At 39.5% G+C, this 24626-nt stretch overlaps 1 protein-coding gene across 1 annotated transcript; it reads left to right on the top strand.

Moving 5' to 3' along the window:
- The first annotated feature begins 4990 nt into the window (after nucleotides 1-4990).
- On the top strand, nucleotides 4991-9302 carry trhrb (thyrotropin-releasing hormone receptor b). The gene is made up of 2 exons (XM_085446260.1): nucleotides 4991-6193; nucleotides 8848-9302. The coding sequence occupies exons 1-2, from the start codon at nucleotides 5411-5413 to the stop codon at nucleotides 9271-9273; spliced, it is 1209 nt and encodes a 402-aa protein (XP_085302386.1). The 5' UTR covers nucleotides 4991-5410; the 3' UTR covers nucleotides 9274-9302.
- Nucleotides 9303-24626: the final 15324 nt, after the last annotated feature.

Here is a 24626-nt window from a genome sequence, read left to right as displayed (position 1 = left end):
CAAACATAAGAATTTTAAAATTAACTCTAAAAGACACAGGCAGCCAGTGCAGAGAGGCCAGCACGGGGGTTATATGCTCTCTTTTTCGAGTTCCTGTTAGGAGTCGTGCAGCCGCATTTTGAACCAGCTGCAGACGTGAGAGCAATGACTGACTGACCCCCACATAAAGTGAGTTACAGTAGTCCAGGCGGGAAGAAATAAAAGCATGGATCACTGTTTCAAGGTGCTGCCTCGAAAGAAAAGATTTTAGTCTTGCCAGTCACCTTAAATGATAAAAACTGGACTTCACCACTGCTCTGATTTGGTTGTCCAATTTAAAATCACTGTCCAACTTAAAACCAAGGTCAGTAACAACAGATTTAAAATAGACTTCCAGGGATCCTAAAACAACAGAGGAGGACTCACAGGGACCACTGGGTCCAAACACCAACACTTCTGTTTTCTTTTTATTAAAATTTAAAAAGTTTCGAGCCAACCAAGCTTTAATGTCATCTAGACATGTCAAGAGAGGTTTTATGGAGATGGCATCCTTGCGTTTTAGTGTCAAATAAATTTGGCAGTCATCGGCATAACAGTGAAATGAGATCCCATGCCTTCTAAGGATAGAACCCAGAGGCAGTAGATACAGAGAAAAGAGCAGTGGCCCTAAAATTGAGCCCTGTGGGACACCACATGACAGAGGAGCAGAAGATGATTCGTAACCGAGAAGGCTGACAGAGAAAGTTCTATCTGACAAATAAGACCTAAACCAATTGAGTGCAGTGCCACCAATACCCACTACATCATGTAATCGAGAAATTAAAATATTGTGGTCTACTGTGTCAAAGGCAGCAGTTAGGTCAAGCAAGACAAGAACAACATGGTTACCAGAATCACATGCCAGAAGGATGTCATTAAAAACCCTTAGTAATGCAGATTCTGTGCTGTGAAGGGTTTTAAAACCTGACTGAAAAACCTCAAAGATTCCATTTTCATCTAGAAAATCTTTCAGTTGACTAAAAACAATTTTCTCTAAAACCTTGGAGACTAAAGGCAGCTTGGAAATAGGCCTATAGTTCGCTAAAAATTCAGGCTTCTCTGAATAGACAGACCTTAAAGACCTCATCATATGATTCCAGCAGAGCTTCCAAAAGTAGAATGAGAGGCAGAGGCTGTCAGGACCCTCTCCTCCACTGTCAATGGATTCAGGAGACAGAAACCTTCTCAGCTTTTAGACTTATGATAATCTGAGTGAACTATCCTTAAGTTAGTCAAACAAATTTATTTACAAGGACATTTAAACACGTGAGGTGTGGAACAAAGTACTATACAACTAAAATAATAAAATAAAACTTTTGAAAACATGAAATAAATCATAAAATAAATGGGAAAAAACAATTAAACAGTAACAAGAAAAAAGCCATTAGAATTGAGTCTGAAAATGGGTTTTCAGATCATTTACAGTAGCCACTCCTACTGCGAGATCTCCTCTGTGTTTTAAACCGAAGCATCTGTTAAGCAAACTTCTAGTGGGAGTAAGTTCAAGTTCAGAGCAGTAAGACGATGCTAATCTGTGCATTAATTTGAAAGTAAGGTGGGCTGCTTCAGATTCAGGCTGCCTCTTTGTAATACCAATGTGCTTGTATGCCAGTATTGCAGGTTTGTAGTTTATGTTTTGTCCTGTTTGTTTGTGCTTTTGTGTTTTTCTCTTCTCTTTCCTCTCACACCCCAAACCGAGCAGCTGCCCCACCCTGAGCCTGATTCTCCTGGAAGTCTCTCTTCATTAGAAAGTCTTCCTGTGTGTGTGCACATGGGTTCTTTCTCTACTATTGTTTGGTCTTTGTGTCACAATATAACATCCCTTGATAATTGTGTAGGGATCTATATGCTCCTTGAGCTAAATTCAGTACTACAGCTAAAATAAATGGTGCAACTTTAAATGTACAAACGGAAGGAATGATCTTGTGTCAGTTGTGATGAACTGTTTGCTCTTGTCACACATTTGGTACTGCCCAGCTATGTCCTTTAGGGGGCAGTAAAACTCTTTCCTTTCATTTCTACATATTACTTTTCTCTGTGGCACGAGCTCCTGTGATTTGAATAATGTAATCAAGTGAAGATGTTTAAACAGGAACTGAATACAAAGCAATGATATCTCTCAGACAATCAAGTTAATTTATGTCTGAATATATAAAGTAATTTGGAGACAGGAGAGGTTGCTGCAATGATAAGGCGGAGGTTTTTCTTGTAACTGATTAAAGGCTCAAAAATTCTCATTTTAGTATTTATTAATTAGCAGATAAATCATTTTAAATCTATTTTAATATCCTTTCAACGTAGACTTATAGCTTCCACTCTAAAGTAAAGACAGTTAACTCTTAATTTAGGAAAAAAGATAAAGAAACTAATTTACAGTCTTGGAAACTGAGTCACTGACAGCAGGTTAGTTTCTACTAATATCATCCAAAACCAAGAAGGAGAAGGATGAAAAAAAGCTGAGCTAAAGATGACGGGAATCATGGGAGAAAAGGGGGCGTCATCATTATGTAATTTCCACCTGTTGCTCGGGATGGACGGCTGGCAGCTTCAGGCCTCGAAGCACAATCGTGTGAAAAGTGTGAGTGTTGGCGTGATCGTCACCATTTTCTGCTCAGTTCCTGGAGAATATGCACAGTTGGTGTGGAGGAGAGTTTGCCACCTCCACAGTATTGTGCTGAGAACAGGCAGCCACAGATTGTTGGACAGCATGGCAGTTAATACAGGTCACTGCTGATCTGTCTTTTTGTGCTTTTCACATCTTCTTCCAACTGTAATCGTTTTCTATAATGAAATTTACCGCATCAGCACGAAGTGAGCTGATTAAATCTGCAGGGTGGAACGTGGTGCTGATAAATCACTGCACTACATGATACGTTCATTGACCAAAAATATTAGTATTAAACTCTTAAACTATGATGTATGGGCTCAGATTTCAGTAGCAGATGTTTAATCCACTGTGGGAATATGCAGAAAGATATATATGTTTTAGAATAACTAGACGTAGCTTTTGGTATAGTAGCAAAAAGTATTTGGACACAAGCTGATTATCTATCTTTATAGGATGGAGTATATATATGCATGGATTTCAAGCACTGACTCTAAATTACCATTAAAAGGCTTCTTCAAAAGCAACTAGAATTATAAAAATGAGTGCAGGGAAGATTGAGCTCCTCTTTAATTGGGTTTGTAGTTTTAAAATAACAGTGACAAAAAATACAAGATTTGTCACTGAGTGCAAGCAGAACCAGAAACATTTGATGCATATTAGACTGTAAAATATGACTAAAATAAAGAAAATCAGACAAGAGTGATCAACTTGAATTGCCTACGAGATCCATGAACGTTTCTATAATACAGCACAGTTCATAAGTCATCTGACGTACAATCAGCTCAAGAGGGAGAGCTATATGGTGGAAAGCATTCATAAGAATAAGACAGCAAGGACTATATCTGAGAAAGAACAAGCGCAGAAGGAGTGAAGCTTCACAAGAATTTTTTCTGAATGAGAAAATTAAAGGTTTAATTAAACGAATTAAACCTTTGTGAATCTGATAGCAAAAGGTTTGAGCTGCACTGAAGCTACAATAAAGCACAGAGGTAGGAACGGTAAAGTGATGTATTCATGCTGGAATACATGCAGAAGACACAGAGTAGGATAATCCAAAGCAAAGAGGCTGTCGAATGAAAATAAAAAGGGGAAAATAAAAGTTGTAGTGTGACCCTCCCAGAGCAAAATCCACTGGATCCCTGGCGGAGCACCAGTGTGTGTGGGGGAGGTTAAAAGAAACATGTCTGCAGAAGGGTACAAAAAAAGCAGGGTGTACTTTAACAGAAGTGTCCGTCTCTTAAATCTTTAATCTCTTAAATCTTTCCATTAAAATTCATTCATTGATCCATCCATTCATCTTCAACTACTTCACTTCAGAGCTCCTCTGGAGCCTATCCGATAGGACGAAAAGCAAGCTACACCCTGAACAGGTCACCAATCTGTTGTAGGGCTGAGAGACAGAAAACCATTCACGCCTACAGCCGATTTAGAGTCACCAATTAACCCAGCATGGATGCCTTTGGACTGAGGGAGGAAGAGATCCCTAAGAGAACCCATGCTCAAACAGGGAGAATATGCAAACTTCACATGGAGAGGCCCAGGGATTCAATACCAGGACAACTGTGCTGACCACTGCACAAACATATGTCCATTATAAACAGACAACAAAACAATATAATTTATATATTTTTCTTCTCAGCTGACTTGACATTTATTTTTCAGTAGCTGTACACCTGGTCACACCCATATTTATATATCACAAAGACTTCAAGCACAGTGTTTTCAGGCTGCAGCTGTGATATTGCTGATAAAACAACTGAAGTTTTTTTTAAGGATTAAAATTAATTAAAAGACAAGATAAAAATAGAGCTGACCAGTGATTTGTAGTCAAACCAAAACATTTTTAGATGGAAGTTAAAGTGGCTTTCATGGGGACTCAAACGCAGGACTCATTTTCAGTAATCCCTGAGCTCATTTCTATGAGTGATTTTAGAGCATTTGGTATACAGCAGTCTTTAAGTAATAAAGAAATCGAGGATTGAGGCTCAAAAATTTGTTCATATTGACGCCTTCTTTTTGCACATGCATCACAGGAAATGTTTTCTGAATATGTTCGGCCATACTTCAAAACAGCATGCACTTTTCCAACCTCCGCCTTCATGTTCACCTGGAAGAGTGTACATGCTGATTAGCGTAAAAAAAAAAAAGAAAAAGAAAAAGAAAAGAAAAAAGAGCGCCGTTCATGAAGTTTAAGTGACAGGCTGTTGCGCAAGACAGCAAATCAACGAACTGTGACAAATTTGTAAATGTTTTATTCATCATTATGAGCGGCAGCACTAACACTGATTCATGCAGTGGTAATAATCAAATATCAGATAAACAGGAAAACATTCTAACATTTTGCCGCTTGGCCAGCTGGTTTTGTTGATGGGGGAGGTCTGGTTTGGAAAATGTAATCATGGGCTAATCCCCTCGCATGCGTATGACTGCTCGTGCCAAAAGGAAGGCTCAAAAAGCAAACCTCCATCTGTCCGCCAGGCACAGTTGTTCCGACGAGAATAAGGTAGCGCGTCGCCTTTTACGCACAGCACTGCGACGGAATTAAAGCAGAGTCCGAGCAGCTCTTTGTCACTTCGTCGTTTTTCAACGTGCATCGCAAGCTTTCGTCTGTCCTTTACTTTGTGTGTGTGCGTTTCATATTGACTTTCCAGACCTGTAAAGTTTTTGGACTTCTAACTTCTATCGCGCGTAAAACCGGGCTGGTGCGCGAGAACACTGCAAAGCCTCTTTTTTAAAAACAAACAAACAAACAAATTCCTCATTTATTTGAACCTTTTAAACGAGATGGAAAACTTCACATCAGCTCCATTGGAGAACAATACTTTACCGACATGGGTGGACCACAGCATTCAGTACAAAGTGATTAGCAGTTGTCTGCTCTTCATGATTTGTGCTCTAGGAATTGTTGGCAATGTTATGGTGATCCTGGTGGTGCTCACTACTAAACATATGAGGACTCCCACCAACTGCTACCTGGTGAGTTTGGCTGTGGCTGACCTGATGGTGCTCACAACGGCTGGTTTGCCAGCTATTCCGGAAAGTATCTTCGTATCTTGGGTGTTTGGCCGCTATGGGTGCCTCTGCATCACCTACTTTCAGTACCTCGGGATCAACGCCTCCTCTTGCTCCATAACAGCTTTCACTATCGAGAGATACATCGCCATCTGCCACCCGATTAAAGCCCAGTTTCTGTGCACGCTGTCCAGAGCAAAAAAGATCATTTTGTTCGTCTGGGCTTTCACTTCCATTTACTGCTTGATGTGGTTTTATCTGTCAAACATCCAGGAAACGGTGTACAAAAACATCACCATCGTCACCTGCGCCTACAGAGTTGCCAGGAAGTTTTATTTACCCATTTACTTTTTTGATTTCGGCGTCTTTTTCGTGCTGCCGCTGCTGCTCTCCGCGGTTCTGTACGGCCTCATCGCCAGGATCCTCTTCCTCAACCCGCTGCCCTCCGACCCTAAAGACAAGAAGAAGAACGGACACAACAACCACGCCATCAACAAGAGCACCAGTTGTAAAAACTCTCGACACTCCAGCTCCACCGCGACCTCCCGCAGACAGGTGGGTGGTGTGTGAGCGTGGGGAGGATGAGAACCAGGATGTTTTTACTCTGCTCATTCAGCGAGATGTTGCAATTTTTTTGCACGGGTTCGTAAAATTATTCAAATATAAATGAATGAATAAACCTAGTCACATTCTACAGACATTTTAATACCAGTTATTAAAAGACAAAGTGAATATTTTAAAGTAATTAGGAGTGGAAATAGTTGTCATTTTCAGTATACAAAGGAGTTTTTAACATTTCTTCATTAAAAATAAGTATAATTATAGTGATTGTTTTGTTAGTTAATTTGGTATAAGCTCTACAACATGTGAAAACTGAAGGTTTCTTCTGAGTGCAATCAAAAACCGAAAGATGGACTTCTTATTCTACGATTGCAAAGAAATGAAATGAAACAAATTAACATTCTTATGAAAAATAGCAAAAGATAAAAACAATGACCTCATCACAATTACAAATTTTGAATGTTTTCCACACCATAAAGATAGCCCCTCCATGTGTTAGAAGTACCTCTGCAATATCATTTAGTATGCACAGGAAATGAATATGCAAATTGAACCACACCTCCCACCTTGGTGCAGCAGAGGGCGCTTATTCAATAAAAAGGAATGGAGAGGAGTTGAGATCAAAAAAGCCTAAATATTATTTTAGTTGTTGCAAAATAAAATAATACAATTACAGTGAACAAGTCATACTCATAATCATTGTGCTAATGCAGTTCTGGTCCACTGATGATTTAGGAAAGGAGACACTCCCTTGGCGTTGCTCACTTACAAGTATTTCTCAGCACATGTTAGAAATGTAGTTAAACCGTGCGTGTATATGAATGTTGTGTTGTGGTGGTTGAAGGTTATGTTACCAGGAGGCTGCTGCTAGAAATATTCTACTCCTGCTGCTGGCTTCATGCCTGAAATCAACAAAGCGTAGGCTGAAAGTAGCTCCCAGAGTGTGACAGCCAAAAGGCTCGTGGAAAGATTTTTAATTAAAATCAAAGCTACATTTATTATCGCAACCTCTTCTATCTGAAGCAGAAGTTTGGAGTGGGAGTTCTTGAGTGCTTAGAAGTTTTCTTTCCTTTTACATCATCCTCGATGGAGAGTCTTAGAAAAATGCATACACTATTGGTCTTAGAGCCACAAATCGACCACGCCCAAAAAAGTGCTATAAAAAATTTATATATTAATATTTTTTTCCACTTTAAATTAGCCAATCTTTTAGACCTACTTCTCCTTGAAATATTCATGTCAAGTTTTAATTACATTTCGCGGATTTTAACCCTTTATATCCCGGTTTCGTCACATGAGCGCACTGCTTTTTTTGCCCCAAAAAACAAAAAACTTGAATATTTTCCAAAAAAAACATTTGAGGTAATATTCAATTGTTATTATAATTAGGCCTTTGGATGGACTAAAGATTGGCACCAAGAGTCATTTCGATCGCCTTTTATTTTTTTTCCAGGAGCGCATTTCATAAAATGCACACTATCGACCACGCCCAAAAAGTGCAATAAAAATATTAAATATTAATTTTTTTTTTCACTTTAAATTGGTCAGTCTTTTAAAACTACTTCTCCCTGAAATATTCATATAAAGTTTTAATTATATTTTCGTTGTTTTAACCCTTTAAATTACAAAAAAACTAAAAAAAAAACTAAAAAACTAAATATTTTCCCAAAAAAACATTTGAAGTAATATTTGATTGTTATTATAATTAGGCCTTTAGATGGACTAAAGATTGGCACAAACAGTCATTTCGATCGCCTTTTTTTTTTTTTTTCAGGACCAGAAAATGGTCTCCAGGCGGCAAATGCTCCTCCTCTAGGCCGAAATAAGTGCATGTCTCCGGGGTAAGTCGCGACGATCACCGGGGCACGATCACCGGGGACTGCTTTTTCCAGCCCACACGTCCGATACCACGTGACAACAAATACGTCATTTCCTGTTGACTAAAAAAAAAAAAGCACCCTCTCATGGTCCTAGGGACCCAAAAATGGTCCCGCACGATCAGCGGGCGAAGCCGCTGCAGCACGCCGGAAATGACGCTTCATTCCCCGCAGGTCTCTTTAAGCAGCCCGCTGTTTTCCAGCCCCGGGTCAAATGTGGAGCAAGGGCACCACCCGGTGGACAAATAAAAAAATTACAATTCTAAGGCCTCTTCTCCAAAACAAAAACGAAACCTAAGCCATCGCCCAGATGTTAACGGTATAAATCCTGCAGTGAAAAATAGCGTTTATAATGGGTTTCAATGGGGCACAAATCGACCCTAGGTCCAATAGCGTAAGTTTATCGCTAGCTTAGCCACTGAAGCTAATTTCCGGAAGTCATACTGAAATTTTAACAGTAAATGTGACCAAACTTTTTTTTGCAGACTTTCGCTATATTCCATTCAACACTGTGCAAATGGCAGGTAATCAAAATTTGAAAATAGCCAAAAATAGCCACAAATCGACCCAAGGCCCTCCAGGGGTTTTAAAGACAACGAGCAAGACGGGTTGGTTACCAATGAGTAGTCCGTCATATCCCTCGGTCGAGGGGACACTGACCATCATAAAACACAAGAAATACTGTGTGGTCACAAGTCTGCATTAATAAATAAAACCAGCTTCCCCATATGCAGGAGCAGTTCTCATATTTCTCCTTCCTTCCCACTGCAGGTGACCAAGATGCTGGCAGTGGTGGTAATCCTCTTCGCCCTGCTCTGGATGCCGTACCGCACTCTGGTGGTGGTCAACTCCTTCCTGGACAAGGCCTATTTGGACAGCTGGTTCGTGCTTTTCTGCAAAATCTGCATCTACCTCAACAGCGCCATCAACCCAGTCATCTACAATGCCATGTCTCAGAAGTTTCGTGCCGCTTTCCGCAAGATCTGCCGCTGTGGGAGGAAAGGCTCGGATAAACCCGCCACCTACAGCGTGGCCCTCACCTACAGCGCTGTCAAGGATACATCAATGGTGGAAAGCACTGATCACTTCACGACCGAGCTGGAGGAGCTCACTGTCACTGACGAACTGCTGTCTGATCAGAAAATGATGTTCCCAGACCCCAGTGTCTACGGAAAGGTGAACTTCAGTGACAATTGAGGTTTTCTTTGAGGCCAGAGAGATTTTCTTTTCTTTTTTTTTTTGGGGGGGGGGGGGGGGGGGGAATAATTGAAAATTAAAGACTTTGAAAATGTTGCTTAATGGAGTCTGTCAAGTGGAAGTATTGTTTTCTCAGTGCTTGCTTACCTTTCAAAGCGAGGCTGCTGAAGCTAGAGATGTAAACACAGATTGCAGCCAGTGATGCGTAACAGCAGGCTTTGGAGCGCAAAGCCAAACACACTCTTTATGAGGCGTGATCCCGGACATTGTAAAGCCACCAACGCTGACAGATAAGCACTCTCATCACTCAGCTGTTATCTTATCTTTTCCATATAATATCAGGTATATGAGCCAACAACCCATGAATGCAAACGACAACACTGTTCCCACTTCAAATACACGGTGTTGCGTTATAACTCCGATTAGCACCGACTCAATTCGGATCTTTAAGCCTGAATGACGCAACAAGGCACGTCAAGAGGAAATAAACTGAACTTGAATGCTCAGACATCCTTTGAAGAGGTGCTGTCAATAAACTGGCCTTGACGCATTTATTTTCACCCACAAAGCCGGCGATCGGTACGTTGTACCAAAGAATACCGAAGGTAGATCAGAACTCTTCGAGTGGAATTTAGTCTTTATCATTAGATTCCCCCCACTTTTTTTTTTTTTTTAACTCATTGTGCTACTGAAAATAAAATTTAGGATGAGTTATTATTATCAGCTTCACTCACACTTTCAGAGTTCTTCTCAGAAATAAGGTGAATTATCATACTTGCAAACACACCCCAAAAATCCTCACCCTATACAGCTTTAATAACTGCATGCCTGCCTCCCTGACGTTTTCAAGGCAGGTGGTCCATTAAAGGGTGAGTCACACATGAACCTTCACTGGCAAAATAGGCCCTATTTTTGCTGTGAAGGACACGTACAGTGTGCAGCCTTGAGCACAATGTAAAACCAAGACAGATTTGGCTGTGAGTGCTCTGCAGGAAGGGAATTTGCTGTGAGTTTTATTTTCTCCAAGGACAAGCATTCACCGACAGACAGGGGCTGCAGAACTATAAAAAGCACTTTGTAACTTGAATTCAAAAAGTGCCATGATGCCATTTATGTGTTATCCTGTTTCTAAAAAGGCATACATCATAAAGAGTTTATAAGTTCTAACTGAAGACTTTACTTAGAGGCGAGACGTTTTTATAGAGCGTATTTTAAGAACTTTTTGGCTACCTTATCTATAGCTCTAAAGTCTTAAGATTTTTTTTAATTAAACCCCATGTTTGATTCTACTGATGGTCAGCATTTGTGTTTGCTTTCTGTTTTTATTGTTCTTTGATATATTTTTGCTTTTTGATGGTAGTCTGGCATTGCTGTGCAAGATTTCAGATGGGTGTGGGAAAGAAAGCATTGCAGGTAACTTTACAGTTCTGATTGTAATTACATTATATGGACAAAAGAAATGGGGTACACACCTCTTGATCTTTGAATTCAGGTGTTTTCAGTCTCATTGCCACAAGTGTCGAGATCAAGCTCCTAGCCATGCAGTGTGCCTTTACAAACACGTGTGAAATAAGGTTGTTCTACAGCGTGCCACCATTGCAGCATGTCAATATGTAACAGAAAGCACAGAAGCCTGGCCGTGAAGTGTCAGACCAGTTACAGAGCAGGCTTTCTGAGTGCCAAGGTTCATAGTTTATAAATGGGATCATGAGATTGGTTTCCATGGCCTAGCTGTTGGTGTAGGTGTAATGTGTAAGTGGTCCAGTACTTTTGTTCATATAATGTATATCTGCAAGCCTAAAAAACTAACCAGGCAAAATCAAAGCACGTCTACGAATGGAGAGTATTTTGATCAGTGAGTCAAGCTTACCTGGGACAAAGTTGTGAACCACCGACAGGCTGAATATTTGATATTACAAAAGCCAGCAAACATATAACTGCATAACATTGGTGACAGTTATAATGGTGATAAATATACTGAAAATAAAAGTGGACCCACGATACAGCCTTGAGGAACACCACAATTAAAATGTAGAAATGTTCATTTTCTATGGCCAAACAGGAGGTTCTGTCGAAGAGATGGAAACTTCAAAGATAGATTCCCTTAAAATGTAACACACTCTTGACATACCCTTTTTATATGCCTTACGGTCCTTTCCTAAATGATTATTTTATTTTACTTTTTCCATGCATTAAAAACTGCTTTGAATTTTTCTTCGAGCAGCAGCAGTGGTGGTTGTAAACCTCAGTGTCAGATACTGTATATGTACAGTGCCACAGAGATTTGGTGTAACATATACGATGTGGTGATATAGTTTAGCTGCAGCATGGTGATTTGAGGCTGAAGCAAAGTGAATTCAGTGTTTTGTTCTGTGTTATGTATCCTGTGAACTGTGGATTTAACAAACCGTCGCTTTGCTCATCCCGCTTCTAGTTGTGAGAGCGGTCAGTGAGCCGGTGAACACTGCTGGATGGACGTAAGATGAATACTGAAGATGTGCTGATGTTGTGTGGCATTTTCTGCCAGATCAGTGACTGTCTACTGTTTTCAGTCTGAGCACTGTCTGCCACACAGGGAAATATAATTGGTTAGACACAGCAGAGGAAGAGTGGGTTTCATCACTGCTGAATGTGGAAGATAGTTTTAATACTGCATATGCATCATGTTACAGTGGATTAATGCATTTGTGTGTGTTTATGTCCCATGTGTTTTTAAAGTGCTTGTTATTTATGGCAACTCGTTTGTATATCTTTATGATACTCTTGCGTTCACTATTGCACATTCAAAGTTTATTAATATTACTTTGTGATGTACTATTTGGAAGCTGCTGCTTTGATCTTGCTTCTAAAATTATTGTGGTCCTGTGAATATGTTTGATGGCTCTCTAGAAATAGTTCATTTGTAATTTTTATTTCCTTGTGTCAAAATAAAGTTATTTCTGGAAATAAAGTAGTGTATTTTCCATGTGTCGAAGAGGCATTCTAGCTTTATTTTCCCCAAATCTTTGCAGGTTTCTGAGAAAATCCCAAACAGAAGGTGAACAGAGAAAGATTTAATTTTGGGGGGGTCACACAATGGGTTGTATGTTTCTGTATCATATATAGCAATATATAATATATATAATGTACATTTAGATAATTCTATAAAAGCAGAACAAAAAAAATTCTAATTTCAAATGAAATTATGAGAAATTAATTCAAACATCTACATTAGTGTAGCTGGTTACTGGAAATTTTACTGGTTATTGCATATACTGGTTAATTTTAGTTAAAGACTTCTCTTTAGCTCTGAGTAAGTTTGTTTGCTTTGTGACTGATCAGCATTTGTACATTTATTTCACAGGCACTGGCCATTAATGACCAAAAAATACATCAGTGTCCAGTGATTCTGTTAAAAAAAAAGTAAATTATTAATAAATATTCAGATGTTACCAGCAAGCTAGTAAATGTCCACTGTGAAGGTAGCAGAAAATAATCCCCTTACCTTTCAGACTAATTTAGCTCCTATTTTTCACCCCACAATTTTACTGTTTTGGTCTCTAATAGCATCAGCCTCATTTCTAGCTAATGAACAGAGTGGTTTATGTAGCAGCTAATGATCTGAAATTAGGGTCAATATTGAGCTTACATTTAGAAAGTGCCCCCAAAAAACAACTTTTAATGAGTGCTATTATCTGCTAGATGTATACCCGTGATACCGTGACCCATGAATATATTAAGAAAAAACTGATACCAAAAATCACAGTCATTTCAGTGAAAGCTGCTAAGCTGCACATACACCACTTACAAGAGGTACACAGACGTTCCACATGCTTTCCAGTTTTGTGCCCATTCAGCATGCTTGTATTCTTCCAAGTCAAACCTGTAGAAAGCAAGCAAAAGATTCCTACCTGACAATGTCCTGTTGCCTCCCTGCACACATGAATGAACTTCAATAAAGCAACAGTGCAACCTTAGACTTTTTTCCACTTTAAAGCTTTAAACGTAACATGTTAATCACCTCTATGTTGGGTTTTTGGAGCCAAAAGTTATTTCTTCTTGTCCATATTTGACAAGAAGCTGGAGTGCTATGTTAACAGCTAAAGCTAGCATTTTTTGTTAGCAAGATGAATTCATTCATTGTGCGTCTGCAGCACAAAGACACACCTTGTAACAGTCACAATGGTGTGGTGTCTCTTTAAGACAATGTAAGGTAAGGGTTAGTGATGTCAGTATGCGCCACTGCCCTCTTTGGAGTAAGAGAGCAACGAGCTTCCATGTGAGTATATAGACAAAGACAGACCTTATATCTTTTACCTTTCTAACAATTTGCAATGTTACGGGTTGTAGGAACACTGTGCTTCATGTATGATAAAATCCAGCCGCTCTACTGGGCCTTGTAAGGTTGATGAAGAGAGTGTGCATTAAAGGACAAGCATTGTGGGATTCCCAGTACCAGCGTAGTCATTCGTTTTTCTGAGTGTTTCTACCCCTCCTCTCAACCACTGAGCACAACCCACATTACAACCTGCTAACCAGTGACAAGTTCAAACTCAAGTTTTACTCACCAAAATGAAGCAAATAGTTCCTGGACTGTCCGTATGGTACATTACGCCACATTATAATTTTTCAAAGTACCGACATCACAAACACAGTCAAGAGATCTCAGTCAGCAACTCAAACTACTGGTTGTGAAAGGTTGTCAAACTTAATATTGAAATTACTGACGTTACTCTAGTCTAATATTTTTTTGTCCTGGCTTCTGTCTACCAATCGGTTTTCATCACTGACCTTTTTTTTCTGATGAAAACAAGACAATAGCTAAATAAAAACTAAAAAACACTAAAGTACAAAGACAAAAACTATGATGAAACTATGATGACATGTACTGATGCTTTCATCAACACATACAAATCAGATAAAATATTCTGGATAGATGAGATCCAATCAGAACTAATTAGGCTGTGCAAAAAGGCGGGACAAGTTTAGAGGTGGTCAGTACAGAAGTAAACTCCTACAGTGAGGTTTTGTTTTTTTTTCTCTCGAAATGTTATAACTTGCTCCCATGTTCCCAGTTTCCCATGAAAACATGACAAAATATCAGCACCCTGGGAGAGAAGAGTAGATATATGGGCACATTTCTCATTTTATGTCAAGGAAAACAAGATGCTGTGTAAACTCTCACCGGTAAAAATACGATAAACTTTAACACTTTATATTTCAGAGAAATTTGATACCTAAATTGTGGCTAAAACTAAATGATGTTTCAGTCAAAAGACTATGACTGCAACCTGTCAGCCTCTCTTCTGTGTCCTTTAAATCTCAGTGCTCTTCTGTCCGCTTTCCTATTCTCTACATCACTATCGCTTTGCCACGCTATCTGTCTCAATACTGTCATCATTATTCTAGTCCAATCATTTTCTTGCCCGACTTCTTTGGGCCAATCAGCTTTGTGTATTTTAAATATGTGTTCCCCATCATTTTGCCTTTCAGACTCTCATTCACGCAACCCATCTCCTCCCTGTCTTCACCTCTCAGGCACCTCGGTTAGAGCTCCATCCAAGCCTCAGTCTTTATCTTCACCACCAGCATCTAGACTCCCGAGGATCCTGTCCTAAATCCAATCCCAACTGGGATTCCGCTCTGCCATGATGAGTCATCGGAGCCTAATCGCCAAATACATTAATTTCTTTATCCTAATAAATCATGTTAAATTGTTCCAAGTGATCTCCCCTTATTGAACTACCTTTCAGACTTTCCTTCCTGTAGCCTGCTTCGCTCTGGTCATTCAGAGCTCCATCACTAACATCTTGACTCAGACGGTCATGCCCTAATTCCAATCACTGCTGGGACTCTTTTATTGGAGCCGAATCGCCAAATAACATCAATCAAATTCTGTATCTCAATAAATCACATTCATTTCTTCTAAATGGTCTCTCCTTATTTAAATATAGAGCAGACTGCACATTTTTTATTTCTACTGTAAGTTCATTTAACATGGTAGTCCATGGGCACTGACTGCAGTTTTCAGTACTTTGCATTTGCATCATTTTTCAGGCTCTACAGTTTAAATTGTCAAGGCTTTCCAGAAGTTATTGAACTAGATGAATCAAGTTCTGATCAATCCATCTCATTTGGTGAGTTTTAATGCACAGAAAAAATGTACAGACAGTTATTTTCCAGTGATTGCAAATGTAGAATATCTAGTTTTTGGCCAGTGGGCTGTAATAACACTGTTTCGTAAATATACTGATACATATACAGTTTCTGGATGTGATTTCTTCCATGTTATCTACAACAACTTCTGAAAGTCAGTGTTGAGATGACAGCTTTTTGTGATGTGCCCAAGTGTATTCATAAAAAGACACTACATATATTCCTGCTGCATTAACGGTGCTTGTGAATAGTGTACATGATTTATTTCACATAGTGTTCTGACCTTCACACACAGCTCAAGCAATAGTAGAAATAAATGAGCTGCTCAGTATATACGACACTAAATTACATTCTCTTTGGCAGCATTTGGACATGAGACATACCTCGAGAGCATACACGAGAAGATAAACACAGCACTTCTCTCCAGTAAATTTAGGGTCTGTCATCATGTCAAGCATCTCCGCAGTCTGGGAGACATTTCACGTACGTGCTAATTTAACGCCATTGCCAGGAATAAGCTGCATGAGGTGAATTTCAAAAAGGCTCCATACAGTTTCATTGGAGTGTAAATAATGTTTTGCTGTGAGCCTAGCCTCCTGTGATCAGATGATCCAGATCTGCCATCAGCTCCAGACTCGGAGGTGAGAATGGCTATAAAACACCTCAGAAAGAAGACATTAACCTTTGGCCAGTTCTCTGATGAAGGCCCGTCTACAACCATGAAGGTACAATGGCTGTTTCTGCTAGCTGGCCCCGTGTGTGCTTCTGTTCACTTAGTGTCCTTTAAGTGGCTTACATCAAAGAAATACTGTGCTTTTCCCCAGGATGACTCATTTTAAGGATTAGTTCACCAAACTCACAAAAAATGAACCTCAGTATTTACCACTAATAGGTCTATGTACTTTTATACTTTAGACAGCCTTAGCTCTCATATGTTTTACTAGATATACAATAGAAGCTGTCATCACCCCATCACAATGGAGGTACACCAATCAGGCTCTGGGGAGTTTGGATGACAGGTCGACACCTTTGGCTTTTTGTCATATTTCTTGAGATGTTGCTGAGCAGTTATTGAGGTGTGACAGGACCAACTGTCCAACTGCAATGGAGACTGTTACCTTAGGAGGGTGTTACGTGTCAAAGAAACAGCGACATGCGTGATAGGATGTTTCCCAGAAGAAAACTTCACTGCAAGAAGGTGATCATTTCATTTTACCTGTCAGTCAACCAAATTTGTGTGTCTTGCTTAAAGCATTGCAGGTTGAGTTTAATAAGAAAGTCCTGCTAACTTCAAAGCAAACATTAGCAGTGCTAAATCTGGCATTTCTGTTTAGCTGGTTTAGCTTTCAGTCACACAGACCTAGTGATCAGTTGGTGATCCCCGCCTCCGGGCTTGGCCGGTGGCTGCTGCAGGTTCGTGGCTGTTTCCAAGTGACAATGCTCACAAAAACATCCAACTTTTAAAACTTGACTCAAACTGCTGCAGCGAATATGTTTCCATATTTTAAAAGAAAATCGTCTCTGTTTACTGTTTCTTGCCTTTGCACTTTTAACAGTTTCACTACCACTCCACAGCAAATTAGAAAGTGCTTGCAGACAAACTGGCATCTTGGGTAACTATGAAAATCATGCAAGAGGAAAGGACAGAAGATTAACCATTAAGTCTCATTATCCCACTATCTCATACTTTAAAAAAAGAAAAGTTCATGGGGGAAACATTGAACATTACTGGTTCCCAAAAGAAATGTGGTTAGAAGCAAGACTGCAAAAAATCTTAGAATTTGGATTTTCTGACCTTTTAAGGAATCAGACCAGGACATAAATAAGTTCTTGTGTACATACATCCACTGGATTCAGAAATCTGAGCCGACTGTAAGGACTGACCTGCACGAAACAGGTTTTCTGTTTTTTCCTGTAACCTGGCTCAAAGTAAAAGCCACAATCTGTGCATCTGCAATCAATATCAGTGTGTTTACCAAGTAGCTTTTACATCACCTGTAATGATCTGACATGTTTTGTGCGACTGTGGAATTGATCGGTATACTGCGTAGGGTTAGAAGAAAAGCCATTTAGCAATTTACTTTAAGTGGAAAAGAAAAAACGAGCAGTTTTTACCCTTTACATTAAAACAAAAGAGACAGAAGCCAATGTTTCCTCCAGTGTGAGTATTCTTACAATAAACATTTTTCACGTTATCCTGTGCATTCAGCTAGTAACTGTGTGCAGTCATTTTTGAGATGTAAACTTTATCTCAAGAAGTGGGAGTAAATTTATTTGAAACTTCATCCTGTAATCAGTCAAAAAGACATTAGTTTGCCACCAACTGACAGGTGATTTCTGAGAACCGCAGAGACAAATCTCCACAGCAATTACCCATTAGCAACAAGGACACAATCAAAAACTGTAGATTACCACTTAAAATCACGCTCCTTGTGTGACAGGATATAATTATCAGGCAGGCAGCGGGATGCAGGCCGGGAATTAGATGAATCACATTAGTGTCCCTCTGGAAGCTAAATAGCAGTGTATAGGCTGGATTTAGCTTAATCAAGAGTCAAAACAGACAAGAGTAAAGTTATTAGATAGAATGATACAAAAAAAAATGCACTGAAATACATGATACAGTTAGAGAAAATGAAAATAAGGAAAAATGGGCAGTGAAGGGAACATATGCAGGTAAATGCAGTGATAAGAAACTTTATGGCTCATTAACTCTGAAATGAATGTGTTTCAGCCCAATAAAACGAGGTTGTTCTGTGATAATGGGACTGTAAGGTACATTATAACACCCCGGACTGAGACAGCAACAAAGACGAGGGGTGGTGTAATTGCAGCTCTCTTGCTGCAAGCGTGCAGCCTTCAGCTTTTATGAATAAATACATGTAGAAGAAAACGAACTTCACAGAACGCCTGTTCAAAGAGAAATCGCTTGTTTTCTGAAAGGACAAAAATATTTTGTATTAAACAGCTTCGGTGTTGAAACCATGTGTTGTAAAACCTAGACAGTGAAAGGACCGAAACCTTTAATGAATTTGCCACCAAGTATTGCTTACTGGTCAACCATCCAAAGCAACAGACAGTAAATAAGGGAGGTGAGGAAGAAAGTGTGGGCAGGGTGGAGACAGGTGAGAGATGATGTTGAATATGGAGCTGCAAGGCGGAAGAAAAAGAGGAAAATCACAGAGGAGCTTCATGGATTTTTATTCAATAATGTGAAATAAGACCTGCAGAGGGTTGGTGTGAAAACAGATGATAGCAACAGTTGATCCAATGTGAAAATCCCTAAAGGGAGCAACTACGAGAAGAAGAATACTAATATACTGTGTACACATCAGCGAGTCACAAAAAAGACATATTTCTTTATTACAATAAGTGTGAGCTTCCAGTCATGGAAACAAACACCATCTGGAAGCCTGAAAAACATAAAGACATGTATTTAAATGATGGATGTAGCCATCACAACATCACCCACTGGTTTCGGGAATCTGCATTTTGATGCCTCAGTGTCAGTTTTTTGGCTGCCACCATGTTGTTATTGTTTTATTGTTTTGATTATTTTTTTGTTTCTTGCTTTTTTTTTTGGCTTAGTTTGAACTAGAAGATACTACATTTGAACACGAATGTTATGCAGGCTCAGAAATACACATACCTGCTAATTAGTAACAGATTAATAAAATACCAAAATTCTACTCACAAAAACTGAAGCACAAACCTCGTGCATGATCTATAGCACACAGCAAGCCATAGCATATGTCTGACAATTACACGAAAACAGCACAAACACAGTTCAGTGACTTAAATTAGTGCAGATGCAGACAGCAATCAGCTAGACGTACTATTTTAGCACACTTGCCATGTCTAAGGATTTTGGGACTGAAGAGTAAAGAAGACATAAAGCTGTCCTTGCATCTTTTTTTCTGTTATTTTTGATATGTTGTCTTTAAAGATGCTTTAGTCAGCACTGTGGAACAATCAAATTACTATGCAATCCCTTTAAACATGCGTCTGCATATGAGTACGCAACTCTGCAAGCAAGATCTTAGCTATCAGAAGCTTTATGTTTTCTGTTTGTAGTCTGTGTAACATTGCTCAATCGCATTTGAGCAGGCTTTGTATTGTAGATTTAAAAAATTCCCTTGAAAAGCAAAAGGAGGAGAGTATTTGAAGAAATTCAATCTCAAAGCCTTCAGTTCTCGTCTGATGACAATTTCCCTTTTTATTTCCTGTTTGTAAATTTATCTACGTTCGCAAACACTGACGGGAACAGAAAACAGGAAGTCTTAGCCTGGATATCTACCGGCTTCACCGACAGATTATCAAGATGGTATTTGGTGAATTTCCAGATTGATTATTTTGTGCAGTGTCAACGAGGCAGAAAATCATCACTTTACTGTGCAGCTCCTGAGACCCTTTATCCTCATATAGGTTTTTCTCCATCTTATATTTCTACTTTGTTGAGCAGTGTTGGCTTTATTGTGTTATTCTGTAAAATAAACCAATTGTCTCCATATATGCAAACACACTGTTAAAAAAAGAAGTGCGTAACAACTACATAATGAAGTAAAATCTTCCTGTTCAAAGTTGAAGCAGAGTTTTTGCATGTAGCAGGTCCAGCTAATCTCACACAGCTTGGAGAGATTGAAACTGCGCCCCAAACATGAGGTCAGGTCACAGGAGAGTGAAGCTTTACAGAGCTCCAAACAATCAGTCAGCTGTCATTCATTTACAGCTTGCTCATAAACACATCAATTGCTGGTGGAGAGTGAATACTGAAATGTCCTTAGATGGCCAGAGAGATAGATAGAAATGACTGTTAATGCTGCTCTGTAAATACTGGACTTGTAAATAAGTAACATTTGATCCTGATAAGTTGGTATGTTATTGCTGTCACGGTTCTGGGTCGGTTCGACCCAGCATTTTGAGTTTATTATGTTTGGGTTTATTTTTTGAATGATCGTTTTTGTTCCTCTTGTGCTTTGTCGATTATTATTAGAATTCTATCTTTCTGTTTATTCGTGGTCAGGATTTGTTGTCTCATGTATTGTTTGAGTTTCATGTATTATTTTCTGTCTGCCCCTCTGTGTTGAGTCCGTGTCTTTAGGTAGTGATTCATGTTTCCTGTTTTATTGTGAAAGTCTCTGTCTTATGTTAGTGTGTGTGCAGCTTTGCTCCCCCTGTCTCGTTAGCCCTGTTCTCTCCCAGCTGTGTCTCCCTCCTGTTGCCCATTCCCTCATTACCACCCTGTGTATATAAGCCCTGTGTTTTCCCGTGCTCGGTGTCGCGTCGTACCTACTTGGTTTCTGTTTCATGCCAACAATAAAAGCTGTGGTTTTCAGTTACATTTCGTCTCGGAGTCCTGCATTTGGATCCACATTTCCACCTGCCCGCACACAGAGCCCTGACAATTGCTGTCTTTACAGTCTATTTCAACCAGCAGTGGAAATAGCTCCAGGTACAAAATTCTACTGTGAACACGCATTTCAACTCAAAATGCACTCAGAAATGATTTGCAATGACAAACTAAAAATACTCAGTTTTTCCTGTCCATTCCAGTATACGTGTGAGAAACTGGCTAAAGGTAAAAAAAATAAAGCCTTTTTTTCCTCAACACAAAACACAAGTTCATTCAGCGTACATGATTATTACATTTCTATCTAGGATCCTCTAAAACGCTGACTGTTGACCACAGAGGCTATGCTGTTACAAGAAGCCTTGTGGCTCCCTAAATATATTTGTAAAATATAAAATACTAAAAACAGAGAGCTAACGGTGTTAGCTTGGCTTAAAAAACACAAAAGTTTTAAGGCGTTGCTTCCAGTTATGCTAAATTAAGCTTGCTGACCTCTGCATTTCAGTGCTATTGACCTTCTCATTCACTTTTTTTGAAGACTGCATTGTTGTGTGTAATGAGCATCCATGCTCTCCTGGTCATCGGGGCAGAAGTCCAAGTAGAGATGCCCAGACTGTCGTCTCCTTGGCCACCTCCTGCAGCTTTTCTCTGGGGACAGCAAGATGTTCACAAGCCACCTCAAGACACTGAACAAACCACTGAACTACTTCTTAAATGTTAGTCTGCAAAATGATTACAATGAAACTGATTGGGTCTTTGACAGAGTCTACAGCCTATAATTTTCTGTGATTAAATCAATAATTTCACTTAGAAAAACTGGTTTGTAAAAAATCTTTCAATGAAATTTGAGATCCATTAATTAAAAACTGAGTAATCTGCCTCATTTTAAGTTGATGGCACTTTCTGTGGTGATGTAGCATCCACCGTCCGTGGACAAACGATCATGCAGGTATGACATCAGCGACTCCCTAATTATTTTCATCCGTGGATTGATGCCATCCGGGTGGAGCTCCATTCATTACCAAAGAATGTGCAATCAACTCAGGACTAATTTACCTACACAAATCTCCTGCTGGGAAAGTTTGTGGGTTTGTTTGTTTTAATTGTTTAATCATTTAAAAAGGTGCCAATTACACCTGCAGAGAAGTGCGTTTCCATCACGAGGAGCTGAGCTTTAATCACCAATTGTTTTTGTTTTTTCAAAACCTCTCAGATCTCCTCACAGTAAAACTGACAAATTAATGCTGTTACCATATACACCAGCGCTCTATTTGACAGAGATAAGCCTGTATTTAACTGAAACTTGATCTTTTTAACTTACTTTAATCTACAGGGATTAGAGTAAATCTCTAACACGCTTTATTATCACTAAATGTATTTTATGTATTGCATGTTGTGTATCCCCCCAGCGCTGCAAATCGCTACCTTACCATGGTGGAATAGTTTGTGTATCCCAGGGATCCCAGGGGGCTTTTGCCCCCCAGTAGGGACTCCCATGGCAAACTGGTCCTATGGGAGGGCCCAGACAAAGAGTTATTAAGGAGTCCCCTATAAGTATACAAACAAGGGAACAGTTCAGCCTGCCCGGGAAATGTTTTGCCTTTGTTCTGCAAGAAGCTGATCATCATACAAGGGCACAAAACCCTAAAAAGGATAAGGGGCTAAGCTGCTGGGTGATTACCAGTCTGTACAATAAAGATGGATGTAGCTTCTTGGAATGGAGAGTATAAAACATGGACGTGACCACCATTTTCATTTCTTGGAGCCAGAACATACCTTATATGGGTGAAGAGCTGGTACATCAAATTGCCAGCTAAAGCTAGCAGGGTTGGTTTGCAAGGGACATTCATAAACTGTACTGTCACACATATTGGTCAACTAGTACTAACATGTGCTCTAAAAGCCATCAAAAGGAAGAACACATCAAAGTCCCTGATTTTAACATGGGAGCCTCAGTTTGAGGCGTCATGACCAGTGGGTTATGTCCATCTTTTATATACAGTTTCGTGACGACAGACCATAACGCATGGACACAGCCACTGTGATGCCGTTGGCCAAAGCCGTCTTGGTTTTCTGGAGTCTAATGTCATGTTTGAATGAGTTTTTCATCATATTTAGACGAGAGAGGGAGCACTAAGACTAAGACACAGGTATTGGCTAATTAAACACACAGCACACCATATTATTTGGCTGATCACTGCATTAATACGTTTTCTGTCACGCCAATGTGATGCTGTGTATTGTTTAGTACCTCTGTTCCTGCATTTTTGCTAGGATGTGCTATACTGTACATCTTGGTCATCCACAATAAAAAAAAATACAGCTCTTATGCTGCAGTCTGTTAATGTGCCGACATATTTCTGCACTGCAGAGTGTACTGCAAAGCACAGATTCATCTAATCCTCACAATGACCCTGTATCTACTTCTTGTGCTTTTCTTCTGCAGTGAGTTACATTTTAATCAGTTGACCTTGAAGAGCAATTTCATAAAGCAAATTATTTTAACCGAGCGTTATAAAAAGTTATTTAAACTGAAACTGTAGCCTGAACCACTGCACCACCCTTATTGTCTTTCCTATTTCATTATGATTGTATCCGTCTCTATATATGAATGAGTGTGCTCTGGTGGCGAAATATGAGTCAGATGCATGTCGCCGTCTCAGGAAACTTGATTTTAATTTAGAGCCAGACTGACCCTGCAGCGAGTGAAACTCATTCAGAGGAACTGATTAGATTTTTACCAAATTTATTGCTGTTAGTCACAGAAATGCTCTTTTAATAAAACTCCCTCAAATCTCAGTTTATAAACTCAGTTGGTGTTTACCTGAAGACGGCAATATTAAGGTTTGGGAAATGCAGACTTTGAGCAGTTACAGTTTCTCATTCTCTAATTCTCTGCGGCTCGATGGCTTGACAACATGTTTTTTTTCTTTCTTTGTGTCTGAGTAAACACACAGCCCATCCTCAGAGACATTAGCAGCTTTGACAGGCTGCCTTCAAGTAATCTCGGGATGCTGGTACAGCTAATAAAAACAAGCGGTGCGTCCTAATGCAATTGCACACAAATAATTAAATAAAAACAGAGTGAAACTGGATTTTCCAGAGCAAAACAATTATATAGAAACTAGAAAAAGTTGATTACCCACAGCCTATTGTGAGTCTTTGTAGAGTCAAGGCAAATGGCTCAAAAAGCGTCAGAACTCAAGGGAACCGAGGGCACAAATTGTGGATAGTCTTTACAAAACTGCCCATTGTGAGAAACAAGCTAAATTGCTCAGGCAAACTGCTTTGATTCTGTAGTTTCATTAAGACATGCGGCGTCCATCAGTCGTTCCACTTCATGCAACATTGGCAATCTCAAGGCATCAATATAGGTAATACTGTGATTGGTTAGAGCTATTCTTCTATACTTTGTGAATATTGGCAGGCTGATTCTGGCTGATTATTGTTACCTTCAGTTGAATATGAAGAGACACTGATATAGATCCATTTCTCACAGAGGCTAAAGGTAATGTTGTGTTTAAGCTTTTTGCTTTTTCAGAGCCAGTCCCTCATTCTACTGCTTGTGCAGCTTTTTCTCTCTCTCTCTCTGCTTTTTCTTGTGTTACAATCACAAAAACAGCAAGCAGACCATCCCATTCTTTTTACAGAAAAGTCCATTAGTGTTTCTCTTCAACCTCTGCTTATTTCTTGGTCGATTGTATGAGTGGCCTCAAGGTTTCTTAAAGAGGAGGAAGGAAAGGTTGCTGCTGAACAAGCAGCAAGGCAAGACTCTAGCTTTGCCATAAAGATGTGAAAAATTTACAGCTAATGCAAACGGCAGCTTTTCTTGTGTTTGATGCTGGAGAAAACACACAAAAGTTTAAAC

This window comes from Copadichromis virginalis, linkage group LG22, assembly GCF_057382275.1.
Source record: "Copadichromis virginalis isolate Kocher_CV1m ecotype Utaka linkage group LG22, C_Virginalis_male_GT1.1, whole genome shotgun sequence".
Taxonomy (NCBI): Eukaryota; Metazoa; Chordata; class Actinopteri; order Cichliformes; family Cichlidae; genus Copadichromis; species Copadichromis virginalis.
The sequence above is the reverse complement of the archived record's forward strand: the minus strand, read 5'-3'. Positions and strand labels throughout refer to the sequence as shown.

Excerpts from the sequence above, each read along its gene's own strand:
- trhrb (XM_085446260.1), top strand. The coding sequence starts at position 5,411 with ATGGAAAACTTCACATCAGCTCCATTGGAGAACAATACTTTACCGACA. Across the intron at positions 6,194-8,847 it reads CCGCGACCTCCCGCAGACAG|GTGACCAAGATGCTGGCAGT; the intron begins GTGGGTGGTGTG and ends TTCCCACTGCAG.